General features: G+C 47.8%; 2 protein-coding genes across 2 annotated transcripts; one reads left to right on the top strand and one right to left on the bottom strand.

Moving 5' to 3' along the window:
- The first annotated feature begins 184 nt into the window (after positions 1-184).
- Positions 185-4,258, top strand: PTS (6-pyruvoyltetrahydropterin synthase). Its single transcript, XM_079326785.1, has 6 exons — positions 185-405; positions 1,329-1,408; positions 2,048-2,070; positions 2,410-2,466; positions 2,744-2,814; positions 4,112-4,258. Exons 1-6 carry the CDS (start codon positions 332-334, stop codon positions 4,245-4,247), a joined length of 441 nt encoding a protein of 146 aa, XP_079182911.1. The 5' UTR covers positions 185-331; the 3' UTR covers positions 4,248-4,258.
- A 4,480-nt stretch (positions 4,259-8,738) lies between these two features.
- Positions 8,739-12,718, bottom strand: LOC306812300 (uncharacterized protein; the record flags this gene model as incomplete). The annotated part of the gene is made up of 4 exons (XM_079326797.1): positions 8,739-9,046; positions 10,367-10,425; positions 11,129-11,330; positions 12,568-12,718. 4 exons carry the CDS (start codon positions 12,716-12,718, stop codon positions 8,940-8,942), a joined length of 519 nt encoding a protein of 172 aa, XP_079182923.1. The 3' UTR covers positions 8,739-8,939.
- Between the last annotated feature and the right edge of the window lie 1,091 nt (positions 12,719-13,809).

Below are 13,809 nucleotides of genomic sequence, written 5' to 3'. Positions count from 1 at the left end.
ACGGGATCCGATATCGGCACCGAGAGATTGGAGCATCCCGGGGCCGATACCGGCACAAAGGGACCGAATTCGATATCGGCACCGAGAGATTGGAGCATCCCGGGATCCAACACCAGCACGGAGGGGTTGGAGCATCCCCGGGCTGAGCACGGAGGGGTTGGAGCATCCCCGGGCTGAGCACAGAGGGACCGGAGCATCTCCCGGTCTCGGCGGGCGGATCCCGCGGTCTGGAGCCGCCCCGGGGCCGGGATGAGGCCGGGCTGGAGCCGCCCCCGAGCCGGGCTGGAGCCGCCCCGCTCCGTCCCCGCTCCGTCCCCGCTCCGTCCCCGCGATGTCGCCGCGCTCCGCCCGCCTGGCGCGGCTGTCGCGCTCCGTCACCTTCAGCGCCAGCCACCGCCTGCACAGGTGAGCCCCGCACAGGTGAGCCCCGCACAGGTGAGCCCCGCACAGGTGAGCCCGCCGGAAGGAGGCTCCGAGCCCGCGTTTCCTTCCCGTTTTTTATTTTTTTCCCTTCCCTGGCTCAGCCCTTCCCAGCCATCCGCCAGAGCTCGGCTGCAGTTCCGTGTTTGGACACAGCCAGCGGCGCTTTCGGTTTGTAAACATCGCCCTGCGCCCCCCGATCTGCTGTTTTCCCCCCCGAAAATGATTTATTCCTAAAGCTGATGCTGCCTCAAAGGAGGTTTTAGGCTCGGGCGCTTCTCTCAGGCTGTAGGAGAAAGGGAAACAGCCTCGAGCTGTGCCAGAGGAGGTTTAGTTGGATCAAATCAGCAGGAATGTCTCCGTGGGAAGGGTGGTCAGGCCTTGGGAGGTAAATCCCATAAATCTCACATCCCTGGAGGTGCCCAAGGATCTCCTGGATGTGGCACTCAGCGCTCTGGGTCACAGCTTGGGCTCCATGATCTCACAGTTCTTTTCCAGCCTCAGTGATCCTGGGGTTTCTGTGATGTTCCCAAAATGTCCCTTGGCCTGAAACAGAGCAAGCCCTGGATTGCTTCAGAGGGAATTCCTTTGTACTTATTGGAAAAGCTCCCTAAGATTTGCCAATTAAAAATAAACCCAAATGTGCAGCTTGCTGCAGGCCTAAGTGATTTTGGGCCCAGATGTTGAGCATTTATCCAGCAGTGGTGCCAGGCAGATGCTGTGAAACAGACACAAACCACAGAAAAAAAAAAAAAAAAAAAGATTTACTGCTTTCAGCATCTTTTCATGGAGCAAACACTCCTCTGAGTGTTAAATGTGGGAGAGGGGAGAGATGGAGGCTGGAAAGCAGAGCTGAGTGAATCCCTGAACATCTGGAGCAGATGCTGATGTGCCTGCCTTCCCCACAGCAAATCCCTGAGTGAGGAGGAGAACCTGAAGCTGTTTGGGAAGTGCAACAATCCAAATGGCCACGGGCACAACTACAAAGGTGGGGAGCTGATTTCCATCCTTGCTGTCCCTGCCCCAGGAGGGCTGGGCCTCTCCTTCCCTGCATGATGCAGCTTTTAGTGGGTTTGTGTTTCTGTTAAAAATTGGGAGGAAATTTCAGCAGCAGGGGGTTGTACCATAGCATGGGTTTGCCAGCTGAATAGATAATAAATATTTATCTTCAAATGCCACTTCTTGAATCAAATCTGCTTGTTTACACTCTGCAGAATCGTTGTGATTGGAAGGGAGATTTTTTCCAAGCAAAAGCCATGTAAATTAAACAGCCTGTAAACATAATTTAAATGTTGTTTTATTTCACAAGTTCTCCCATTTCTACACCCCGAGCACACAGAATTGGATCTCTCCAGTTCCTGGAGTGGCTCCCTGGGTTGTTGGCACCTGACACCTCTGCTGAGGAGCTGCTTTTTCAGGGAAGATTTATCCCCTCCTGCCTGGGGCACCAGGCCTTGGGGAAGGATTTTTGTGCCTCTGAGTCATTGTTTTTATGGAGCATCCCCTCATTTTATAAAGTCCTGTTGCTGAGTGCACCCTGGGGTGAGCAGGGAATGGGTTGTGTGTCCCCAGCAGCAGCAGATTTATTTTGCACACCACAGTGACCTGATATTTTCTCTTTTTTCAGTTGTGGTCACCGTGCGTGGAGAGGTGAGTGCAACCAGAATCTTTGTTCTGCTCTCAGTGTGGCAGAATCCCCATGCCTGGATTTCCCAGAGTGTTTCACAAACTCTGCATGTCACTAGAAAGGTTTTCCATGGTCACTCTTGTGTTTCACAGCAAGGATTTGCAGTTCAATGCTGTTTTCATGCTTTTATCATGCCTGAGGACTCTTCCAGTGAGTGTTTCTCCCTGGTGCCAGCTTTTAGGAGAGAGTGGAACCTCTGGGATTGTTTCCAGGCTTGGGAACATCACAGGAGTGGGGTTGGAACCCTCTGACAGTGGAAGGATATTTTCCCCAGATTTTTCTCCCTCGTGCTTCCCCTGCAGATTGACCCAGTCTCGGGGATGGTGATGAACCTGACAGACCTGAAGGAATACATGCAGGTAAAACCAGCCCAATCTTCCTTCTCATCCCCTGGGAGAATTGATTGGAGCTCAGCAATTTGGTACCAGCATGGGGACGTGGTGAGCTGCTGATGGCAGGACATAAACAAGAAATTAAGCAATGATTGAATATTTAAATGCCTTAGCTCAGTTATGTGAGGCAGTGCCACGTCTCCAGCTGGGGATTTCACAGCTGGATTTGGGGCTCTTTCCCTTTTTTCCCCTCCTGCCTGGCTGTGTGTGGTTATCTGAACCTGTCACTGCCCTCTCCCTTCAGGCAGCAATCATGGAGCCACTGGACCACAAAAACCTGGACAAGGATGTGCCCTACTTCTCTGAGGTGGTGAGGTGGGTGATAGGGGCTCCTGGGGGGCTGGGACAGTCTCCAGGGCTGATCACAGAACCAGAGAGTCACAGAATCTGACAATCAGAGAATCACAGAATCACAGAATTACAGAATCACAAAATCACAGAATCACAGAATTACAGAATTAATTACAGGATCACAAAAACACAGAATTGCAGAGTCACAGAATTACAGAATTACAGAATCACAGAATCACAGAATTACAGAATTGCAGAATCACAGGATCGTAGAATCACAAAATCACAGAATCACAGAATCACAGAATCACAGAATTACAGAATCACAGAATCACAGAATTACAGAATTACAGAATTACAGGATCACAGAATTACAGAATTGCAGAGTCACAGAATCACAGAATTACAGAATCACAGAATTACAGAATTGCAGAATCACAGGATCGTAGAATCACAAAATCACAGAATTGCAGAGTCACAGAATCACAGAATTACAGAATTACAGAATCAGAGAATCAGAGAATCACAAAATCATAGAATCACAGAATCACAAAATCAGAGAATCAGAGAATCACAGGATCACAAAATCACAGAATTGCAGAGTCACAGAATCATAGAATTATAGAATTATAGAATCACAGAATTACAGGATCACAGAATCACTGGGTTGGAAGAGAACTCCAAGATCATCAAGTCCAACCCACACCATAACACCCCAACTAAACCATGGCACCAAGTGCCACATCCAGTCTTTTTTCAAACACTTCACCACCTCCCCAGCCAGACAATTCCAATACTTTATTATTCTTTCCATAAAATATTTATTCCTAATATCCAGCCTGTATGTCCCCTGGTGCAGTTTGAGTCTGTGTCCTCATGCTGAGCCTGCCTGGGGAGCAGCAGCCCTTACCTGTGTGCTGACCACACCTGTGTCCAGCCCTGCTGCCCCTCCTTGTCCTGGGCACACAGACCTGTCCCTTGCACCCTCAGACCTGTCCCTTGCACCCACAGACCTGTCCCTTGCACCCACATTTGCTGGCAGTGCCACAATCCCACCTAATCCAGGTGTCATCACCCCCTTCAGCATCCCCCCAGCCCATCCTGGGCTGCACTGGTGACATTTCTGCACTCCCAGCCTGTCCTGGGCTGCACTGGGGACAGGCATTGGTGACATTTCTGCACTCCCAGCCTGTCCTGGGCTGCATTGGGGACAGGCATTGGTGACATTTCTGCACTCCCAGCCTGTCCTGGGCTGCATTGGGGACAAGCATTGGTGACATTTCTGCCATCCCAGCCCTGACCCTGTGCTGTTCCCCCCCAGCACCACAGAGAACATTGCTGTGTTCATCTGGGACAAGCTGCAGCAGCTGCTGCCCCAGGGGATGCTGCACAAAGTGGAGGTGCAGGAGACAGAGCAGAACGTGGTGGTTTACAAGGGAGAGCAAACCCTGAAGTGAGCTCAGCCTCAGCCCAGGGCAGCTCCTGCAGCCAGCCTGGCTCCTGTGGCACATCAGGACCTGCAGATGTTTCACAAGGACCCTCTGCCCATCTGGGTTCTCTGCTTTTTCTCAAGACCTTCCTGTTTTGCCAAGCTGAGCCACCCAGCTGATGTGAAATTTAGAATTGTGCCCTGGTAAATAAAGCAGCTTTGGAGAGAGGAGGTGGGCTGGCAAAATCACAAAAGCCTTTGCTTTCTCTCTAAATTAAAGAATTGATTTATTATATTTAATAATGTGAGCTTTGGTGTTGCTTTGCTTCTTGAGAAGAATTTTTGAGAGTGAGAACTACATTTTTTTTTTCCCCTTATCAGTTTATTTCCTGTGCTGCAGGCACGTTCCTTCCTGTGGCCAGCAGATCTTTGTCTGTGTGTGGAACTGGTGTGGTGAGCAGTAAAAAAAGCACTTCTGATCCAAACTGGAGAGCCAAAGGGAGCAGGGTGTTGGTGAGAATGGAAAACTGAGGAAACTGAAGTGGGAATGTCACAGCCCCAGAGGTGGCTGGGGAGGGAGTGCAGAAATAAATCTTTAAATCAACCCCAAAACCCAGTGGAGGTTGTTGCAGCAGGATGAGCCTGTGAGAGGAGTTTAATCCCAATTTTCCTGGGTATTCCTGGAGCTGGGAAAGCTGAGGAGAGCAGTGAGGGAATGGTCATTGCACAATTCCTGTGGCTAAAGGCCAGCACCAGGTGACAGTGTCTGTCAGGGACTGGGACTCCCTTTGTCACATCAGCAGTAATTAGCAATGGCCAGCAAGAATAATTAATGCAAATAATTTTCAAAAAGCAGGGCAGCAATTGCCTTGCTTCACAAGGAGATGGGGGATTTGATTAATGGGAGCAAACAGCCCCTTTTGGGGTTAATGAACTTGCCTAATTGTTCACCTTGGCCACACTCTGCTCCAGCCTGAGGAAAGGTGGCCAAAAAAAAACCTGGATTGGCTTTAAAACTGCTTTGGGATGCAAAGTGGGGGCTGCTTTACCTGAGTGCTGTGCTGTCCCCTGGGCTGGTGCAGCTTTGCTCACCTGGGAGAGCTTCCAAAAGGGAATAATGAATAAAATGAGGGACATTCCAACTTCCCCTTGTCCTGGGAGCTCCAGCTTGGAGTTTTTTTCCCTTTTTGAAGGTTCTGCTTTGGGTTATTTTTGTCTGCAGGTTCCTTGCAGTGTCAGAGTGCTCAGTGCCCAGATGAAATGAACCCTTTTCCTCTTTTCCCTGTTTTTTTCTCTCCCCAAATGTGGCACCAGTCGTTTGTGTGGGCTCCTTGCAGGGAGGTTCTGCTGCTCAGTGGCTGCAGTGCTGTCAGTCCTGCTGACTCACTGCTGCCTTCAGTGAGTCATGGACACCCAGACACATCATGTGGTGTCTTTATCAGAGCAGGAATTCATTCAGCTGCTGGCAAAAGCCAAGCAAACAAAACGTTGCATCTGTACAGCACAGCCCACTGCTTTTATTGGCTTGGAGGCAGAAAAACCAGCCCAGGCTGCTGTGGGGTTCTGCATTTCCACAGCCCTGACAAAGCCCAGGGTTTGTATTTATTGCTCTGTGCACCTTGGAGATTTATCTGTGCCAATTATTCTGAGCTCTGGGATTTGAGTGGCTGCAGCTCTGGGGAAATGGGGATAAACTGGGTGCTTTGGAAAGAGCAGAGCTGGAGTTTTGGGGTTGGGGTCACAGTGGGAGCTGTCCCTGCTCAGAGGGGTCTGCAAGGAATTCTCTGCAATTCCAAATTCCCATCAGGGGAGGGAGGGTTTTGTGGGGAGGGAATGAACTCCCAGAATTAAACATTAAGCTCTGAGTGAGTTACTGGGTGATGAAATGCTCTGAAGGACAGTTCAGGTGACAGTTCAGGACAGCCCTGAGAGGCCACAGCAACAGCCACCTTTATTTATTTATTATTCCAGCATGCAAATGTGAATGGCAGGGGAATAACCATGGGAACTGACAGACCCAGCTCTGCCCTCCTGTCACAAAAAAACCAAAAATTAAAATCAAATCAGGTTGAGTGGGCTGGGTGAGCAGGGGGCAGTGGAAGCCCCTGGCTGAGTTTAATACCTGTGGGAACTTCTGGTTCTGACAGCAAAAAGCAAATTTGGGGCTGCCCAGGAGATCTGTCAATCAGCAGCTTTACTTTTTATTAATTTTAGGTTTAAGGAACTTTTTCCCATTCTGCCTCACTGGAGGAGGAAAAATCTTATTTTATTTTATTTTATTTTTTCTGTTTGAAGTGGCCAAGGGAGCTCTGGCAGTGGGAATTGATCCAGTGGGAATCCTGTGAGAGCCCAACTGTAATCACTGTTTATGATTAATCAGTGTTTTAAGAGCTCAGCAGTGCCAGTAGCAGCTTTCTGCTCACAGGTAATTGAGGATTTCAGAGATATGGGCTGAGCAGTTTGGCCTCAGCTCCTCTGGGAGATCCTTAGAGCCCCTCTCACCTCTGGAGGCAGAGCTCTGCTGGTTGTTTGTGAATTAAGTTTAAATAGACAGAGGTGTAAAAGAAAATGTTCATTTTTGATGCTCAGTATAGTAAAAATTAATGAAAATGTCATGGATGGGACAGAGCAGCACCTCAGGATAATCTGGGACATGGGAGGTGCCACAGGGATGTTTAAATGCAATTTTCTATTTATTATCCAAGGCTGCAATCTTAGGAGATGGATGGATCAACAAGGAGATTGGATTGAGAGGTAATTTGCAGCACTAATTAGGATTTTATTGTGTGCTGGATAAAGCCTGGTCCTATCTCTGCTCATTACCCTGCCTCCAAACAGGCACCAATTTTAATGGCTGAGCACTAAAAATTCATTTCTCTGCAATTCTGCCAGAAAGTTTCATGAATTCAGCACTGCAGGCTGAAATTGCATCTGGGGAATTGTGGATTTAGAACCCAATCCCTCCACAGGAAACAGGGGAGAAGTGGAAATTAGGGTGAGACAAGTGGAATTTACACTGAGGGCACGAGAGGGAGAATTAATTTTATTTTTTGAGGAAAATCATGGCTTTTGCACAATTTGAACAAGTAAGAATTGAGTGAAAGCTCAGCCTGAAAGCTGTTTAATCACAACTTTCACTGATAATATTTCAGACAATTCTGTGGGAATTGAAAAAAAAATCCCACTTAGACCTGATGTCTGAGTGGCTGAGAAATATAAATGGGCAAGGAGAATTTCTTCTGAATTCCTGAGAGATACAAATGGGCAGGCACAATTTTTATTTTTTTCCTGAATTCCAGAGAAATATAAATGAACAGGGACAATTTTAATTTTTTTTCTGAATTCCTGAGAGATATAAATGGGCAGGTACCCATTTTTTCCTGAATCCCTGAAAGATAGAAATGAGCAGGGAAAATTTTTTCCTGAATTCCTGAGAGATACAAATGAACAGGAACAATTTTTAATTTTTTCCTGAATTACTGAGAAATATAAATGGGCAGGAACAATTTTTAATTTTTTTTTCCTGAATTCGTGAGAAATATAAATGGGCAGGCACAATTTTTTTTTTTTCTCCTGAATTTCTGAGAGATAAAATTGTTCCTGCCCATTTATTTGTTGTGCTGCTCAGCTCCTGTGTAAAATTTTCAGGCTCCTTTATTGCCAGGCTCTTCAGCCACTGGGGAATTAGGATTTATTCTGCAGAAATGAGGGAATTTGGATCCCAGCTCTGGGCTGGGAAGGGCAGTTTAAAGCCAGAGCTCTTCTTCAAATCTGAATTCTTGTTGTGATTTGGGGCTCAGCCTCCTGAAGAGGAAGCACAGGAGGGTTAAAGGGGCAGGGATCTGCTCCTCACCCTTCCCCCCAAAAATTGGATTGCAGAGCTCAGGCCTCACCTTTATTTGTTCTTTTATGTGTGGGATCAAAGCCAAATATTTCAGAATCATTTCAAATCTCCCCCCAACATCACAATGAAGGAAATAAGGGCAGGTGCAAGAATCAGTTTTAATTCTTATTTTATTTAGATCAGTTTAAGAAAAAAAAAATTGCTTCAAGTTGGAACATTTCTAAATAAATGTTTTGCCCATATAAAAATACAAACAATAGCAATGAAATCAAGACTTCCATTGGCCCACACAATAATCTTGCCTTACAGCAAAATCAGATGTTGATTAAAAAAAAAAAAAAAAAAAAGGAAAAAAATGCCCACTTTGCCTTTCCAGAAAAATGAGGAAAAAATAAAATAGAGAAAAAGAAAGAATAAAATGTGATGAAAGAAGAAAATTTAGGGGATTTTGGACCAAATAACAAGATGGGATGTAAATTCCTAAAGCTCAGCTGAGCTTGGGGCTGTGCCAGGAGGGGATGGAGATGCAAACCCTGAGCTCTGGGAGGAGCTGGGATTTTCCTTCTTCATGAATTCTGTGTTTCACAGAGCCCCAGGGGATGAGGAAACCCACCAGTGTCCCCTTTAAACGGGGTCTGCTCTCCCCTTTTTGTGTCTGAAAACACTGAAGGGTCTCTGCTGGGAAATATTTCCTTTTGCTGAGCTCATGGGCAAGAGGAGCAGGGGAAGGATTGAATGAGAATTCCCTGTGGAATTATGAGTGCATTTCCCACCCTGACACACAGAAAGGAAAGGTTTTCCTGAGTGAAGCAGCTCAGCCCCATCTCCCCCAGGAGGAGAAGGGGCAGCACAGCTGGATCCCCTCTGTGCAGGGCTCTAGGAGAGCAGGGTGGCTGTGAGGAGCAGCAGGAGCCAGCAGCTGCCCTGAGCCCTGCTCACCGAGCTGGGCGTGGTGCTGGGGGGCAACGTGCTGCTTTCTGCCCCTGAAATGAGAAAAAAAAAAACCCAAAAAACTCCATTACAAATCAAAACAAATTACTTTCATATTTTTCATTTTTTTTCAAGCCCTCTGTGAATCCATCATGTGCATCATCACCTTCCAGACTGGGGTTTGTGGGGGTGCAGAAACTCTCCCTGAGAGCAAAGCCACAGCTCCCAGTGCATTCAGAAATAAAGAAGCCTGGCCTCTGCTTTGCAGCTGCTTCCACATCCCTTAAAGCAAAGAGGAAGCTTGAAAAGGTTTAAAATTGGGATTTTAACTGTCTTTGCCTGGCTGTTGGAGATATGGGATATCCTACAGCCCCAGGCACCCTGAATCCCTCCTGGCCCTGTCCCCAAAGCCCAGAGTGAATCCCCTGCTTGTCCTTCCCCAGCTGCTGGAAATGAAGTTATTATCTTGGATTATAATACAAGATGTGACCTAAAATGTGGATTCTGTCACAGTGACCCTGATCTCCTGGCACACATTATCTGCTAATGGGCCATCTTTAAACTGCTGGGCAATCATCTTTATCTTTCCCTTGACCCACCCTTCATCCAGGAGGTATCACCTGTTAATGGGCCATTGTTTAAAACTGGGTGTGGCAGCGATTCTTATCACTGTGGGAGATATCTCCTGTTAATGGGCCATTGTTAAAAATGGGTGTGGCAGTGACCCTGATCTCCTGGCACACATTATCTGCTAATGGGCCATCTTTAAACCAGCTGGGACAATCATCTTTATCTTCCCACAGCCCATCCTCCCTCCAGCAGATATCTCCTGTTCATGGCCACTGAGTCCCAGTGCATGACTGATAAAATTCCATCATCCCACTGGGAGATGCTCCAGCCAGGGCAGGAGCCAAGCCTTTCCTACCCAGAGAAAAACTGAGATTTTGGACACCAAGGCACCTTCTTTCCACTGGATTCCAGAGGAAAGCCAGACCTTTCCACATCATCCCTGGACCCTCAGAGGAAACTGCACCTTCTCCAGGAGCACTGCTCCAGCTGAACCACATCTGCCACTGCAGGAGGATGCAGCCACCATGGAATGGGACTGCTGCCACCACCCTGACTGACTGACGGGTGTCAGCTTGGATTCTGACTCTGGCAGGGTTGGGATTGTTCTTTGTAATACTGCATTTCTATTTTAATTTTCCTAGTAAAGAACTGTTATTCCTAATTCCCATATATTTACCTGGGAGCCCCTTAATTTCAAAATAATAATAATAATTTGGAGGAGGGGGTTTCCATTCTCCATTTCAAAGAGAAGCTTCTGCCTTTCTTGGCAGACACCTGTCCTTCAAACCAGGAGAATTATTTACCTGTGCTCAGCATCCACGTCTTGAGCTCAGTGCTGTTGTTAGGGAGGCTGAGATAGACCCTGTGGGAGGAGGGAAGAGAGGGGAAAACAAGCTCAGAGGAGAGAAGCTGAGTGTCTCATGTGGGGATGGAAAGGGATCAGAATTTTGGAGCCATCCTTAGCTCACTTATGTCGCCCCCCAGCCACACTGAGCTTTTTGGGGGGTTATTTTTAACATCTGAAATGATTTCTCCATCACATTTTGGCTGCTTCCAGGCTGGGATGGGGATGCCTCTTAGCAGGGTGGCAATTAACCAGGAACCATCTGCTGCCTGTAATTAGAATTACTCCTGCCAGGAGCTCTGGTGTCCTTCCTCCCCCCCAGATAAGGCTCTGCTTCCCCTGGACAAACATTTCCCAGCAGCACTAATGGAAGTGCTCAGCCAGCCCATTTCCAGGGAATTAATCTGCATTTCAGGGAGCATCTCCAAATCCCACAGCAGCTTTGGGCAGCACAATTCCCCTTGGTGAAGGGAGAATTTTTTAACTTTTTCCTGAATTTCTGTGAAACATAAATGGGCAAAGAAAATTTTTAATTTCTTCTGAATTCCTGAGAGATATAAATGGGCAGGCACAATTTTTGATTTTTTTCCTGAGAGATATAAAAGGGCAGGCACAATTTTTGATTTTTTTTCCTGAGAGATATAAAAGGGCAGGCACAATTTTTGATTTTTTTTCCTGAGAGATATAAAAGGGCAGGGACAATTTTGGGTTCTGTCCCCACCTGATTTGCACGAAGGGCAGGCTGCCGTTGGGGGATGTCCAGCTGGCCGTGCTCTCAGTGATGTTCAACCTCACAGTGTCCACAGAGCTGCAGTTCCCTGGGGCTGTCCCCTGCCATGTCCCCACCGAGGTGTTCTGGGGGGACAGAGCCTGCAGCAGGTACTCAGAGCTGGTGCTGTGGTTTCTGTCGTCCTTTATCATCACTGGGAACAGAAAAAAAAAATGAGATTTCTGCCCTGCAAGGACCCTGAGGCTGCAGGGTTTCCAGGCTTTGCTCACCCAGGGTGACACTCGTGGTGACAGCAGCTTGCACAGAGGGTGCTTCAGCACAGGGGGAAGAAAACTCTTTATCTGCCCCAGAACAGGAAGAAAAACCCTTTATCTGCCTCCAGAACAGGAGGAAAAAACCACTTTTTCTGTCCCCAGAACAGGAGGAAAAACCTCTTTATCTGTCCCCAGAATAGGAGGAAAAAACCCTTTATCTGCCCCCAGAATAGAAGGAAAAAACCCTTTATCTGCCTCCACAAGAGGAGGAAAAACCCCTTCATCTGCCCCCAGAACAGGAGAAAAAAACATTTTTTCCGCCCCCAGAATAGGAGAGAAAAAACACTTTATCTGCCCCCAGAACAGGTGGAAAAAAACTCTTTATCTGCCCTAAGCTACTCCCCCTGAGCACAGGAGGAAAAAAAAATCCTTTATCTGCCCCTGAGCTGCTCTACCCCAAGGAAAAACCTCTTTATCTGCCCCTGAGCTGCTCAGGAGGAAAATGCCCTTTATCCTTGCCTGTGCTGGCCATGGGAAGGGCTGGAACAGGAGCCTTGGGCAGCCCTGACACCAAACCTCAAAAAAAAATTGAAATAACAGCAGTGAGCAAATGGGGAAAAAAAAAAACCCCCACAAAAACAACATCCAAGTGCTGTGGGTGCTGCTTGGGTGAATGTGGGGGAATTTGTGCTGCTCACACCTCCTGCCCTGCAGGAAGGGATCAGGATGGCTCCAATATTTTCTCAGCATTTAGGTTTTGTTTGGGATCAGGGCAGAGGGAGGTTTGTTGGCAGGTCAGGCTGCCCTTTACCCCTTTCTTCAGGGTGAAATGCATCTCCTGCTATGGAGGCTGAAGGTTTTTCAGCATCAGAGTGGAGCTCTTCCCCTTTGTCTGAAGGGAACCAAACCACAAAATGACTTCCCCAAGTTCTGTCTTTTCAAAAGCATTCAGCTCCTCCTGTGCAAGCTCAGGCAAAAAGATAAAGGGAGGGAAAAATTATCATCCCGAGGAGAGAAAGAGAATTTGGGATTGAGCAGTAGAAATGAAATAGGAACAAAGAGGTGACAGAAAAGAGAATGTTCCACCTCCCCCAGTCTGAGCACATCTGAGAGCAGCCAGGACAGAGGCAGAGGTTTCTGTGCAGGGGATCTGAGATCCAGGCAGGGCTGCCTTACCCAGGTAGGTTGTGTTGGCCTGGTATCTCTCAGGTGTTGTTTCCACAGAGAAATTCCCTTCAGTCACGTTCCAGAGCTGAGGACACCCTTCCTGGCCACTCACTGTCCCCAGCAGCAGCAGCAGGGGTGCCAGCAGGAGCAGGGCTGCCATGGCCCCTCTGCTGCCTCCTCCTCCTCACCCACCTGCCCTTGAACTGAGCAACCCTGACCCCTCCCCAGCCCCTTTATACCCGGGGCTTGATGAGCTCAATGCAAATATTTCCTCCTCCCCATCCAGCTCACACCCCCCGGAGGTTTCACTGACAGACACTTCCTCCTACCTGCCCTGCTGAAAAAACAAGGGGTGAGACAAAAAAACAAGGGGTGAGCCCTGTCTGAGGGGTTAAAATGGGCAGTGGGGACATCCCTGAGGAATCTATGGGGTGGACATTGAATTCTGTGCATTTCAGCATCTCCTGCAGTGGTGAGCAGTGACCTGGGAATGGGCAGGAGCCTCCAGCTCTGCTTTCCTCAAAGGCCAAACACTTCCAGAAAACGTGAAAAAAAACCCACACAGGGTTGTAAAAATGTGCAGATTCATCTTCTGATCCTCTTGAAAAAAGCTGGATGCTGAAGGGCCATGAGGGCTGGACCCCCTTTCACTGCCCCTCCCTGATGAACTCGACATTTTCTGATGTGATTCCTCTTGAGCAATTCTGGCTGGACGCCTCAAACAACAGCACACCAGGAAAACAGCTCCAGCTTCTCTTCCTTCTCCTTCCTGGACTTTTCCCATTCTCCCCTCAGGCCCTTGGCTGATTTTGGGGCTGATTTTGAGGCTGATTTTGAAATATTTCAAGGCTGATTTTGTAGCTGATTTCAAGATGATTTTCAGGCTGATTTTGAAGTATTTCAATGCTGATTTGAAAGCTGGTTTTGAAGCTGGTTTTGAAGCTGATTTTGAGCCTGATTTTAAAACATTTCAAAGCTGATTTTGAAGTGGATTTTCCAGCTGATTTCAAGTCTGATTTTGCAGTATTTCAAGGTGGATTTCAAAGCTGATTTCGAGCTGATTTTGCAGCGGGATTTTTCCTGCTCACCTTCCACCTCCTTGGGAGAGGAGAAGGAATTGGGGCCAGAGTGAAACCCGGTGTGTGAGACACCCAATAATTAGAGGTGATGATCCTGAACCCGTGCCCTGGATGGGGAAGGCTCCAGGAACTGGAACCAGGGATGGTTCCACTGAGGGTGCCTGCTCCCAGC

The sequence above is a fragment of the Erithacus rubecula genome (assembly GCF_903797595.1).
Source record: "Erithacus rubecula genome assembly, chromosome: 25".
Lineage (NCBI taxonomy): Eukaryota > Metazoa > Chordata > Aves > Passeriformes > Muscicapidae > Erithacus > Erithacus rubecula.
This window is presented reverse-complemented; position numbering and strand designations above follow the sequence as displayed.

Excerpts from the sequence above, each read along its gene's own strand:
- PTS (XM_079326785.1), top strand. The coding sequence starts at position 332 with ATGTCGCCGCGCTCCGCCCGCCTGGCGCGGCTGTCGCGCTCCGTCACC. Across the intron at positions 406-1,328 it reads GCCAGCCACCGCCTGCACAG|CAAATCCCTGAGTGAGGAGG; the intron begins GTGAGCCCCGCA and ends CCTTCCCCACAG. Across the intron at positions 1,409-2,047 it reads CCACGGGCACAACTACAAAG|TTGTGGTCACCGTGCGTGGA; the intron begins GTGGGGAGCTGA and ends CTCTTTTTTCAG.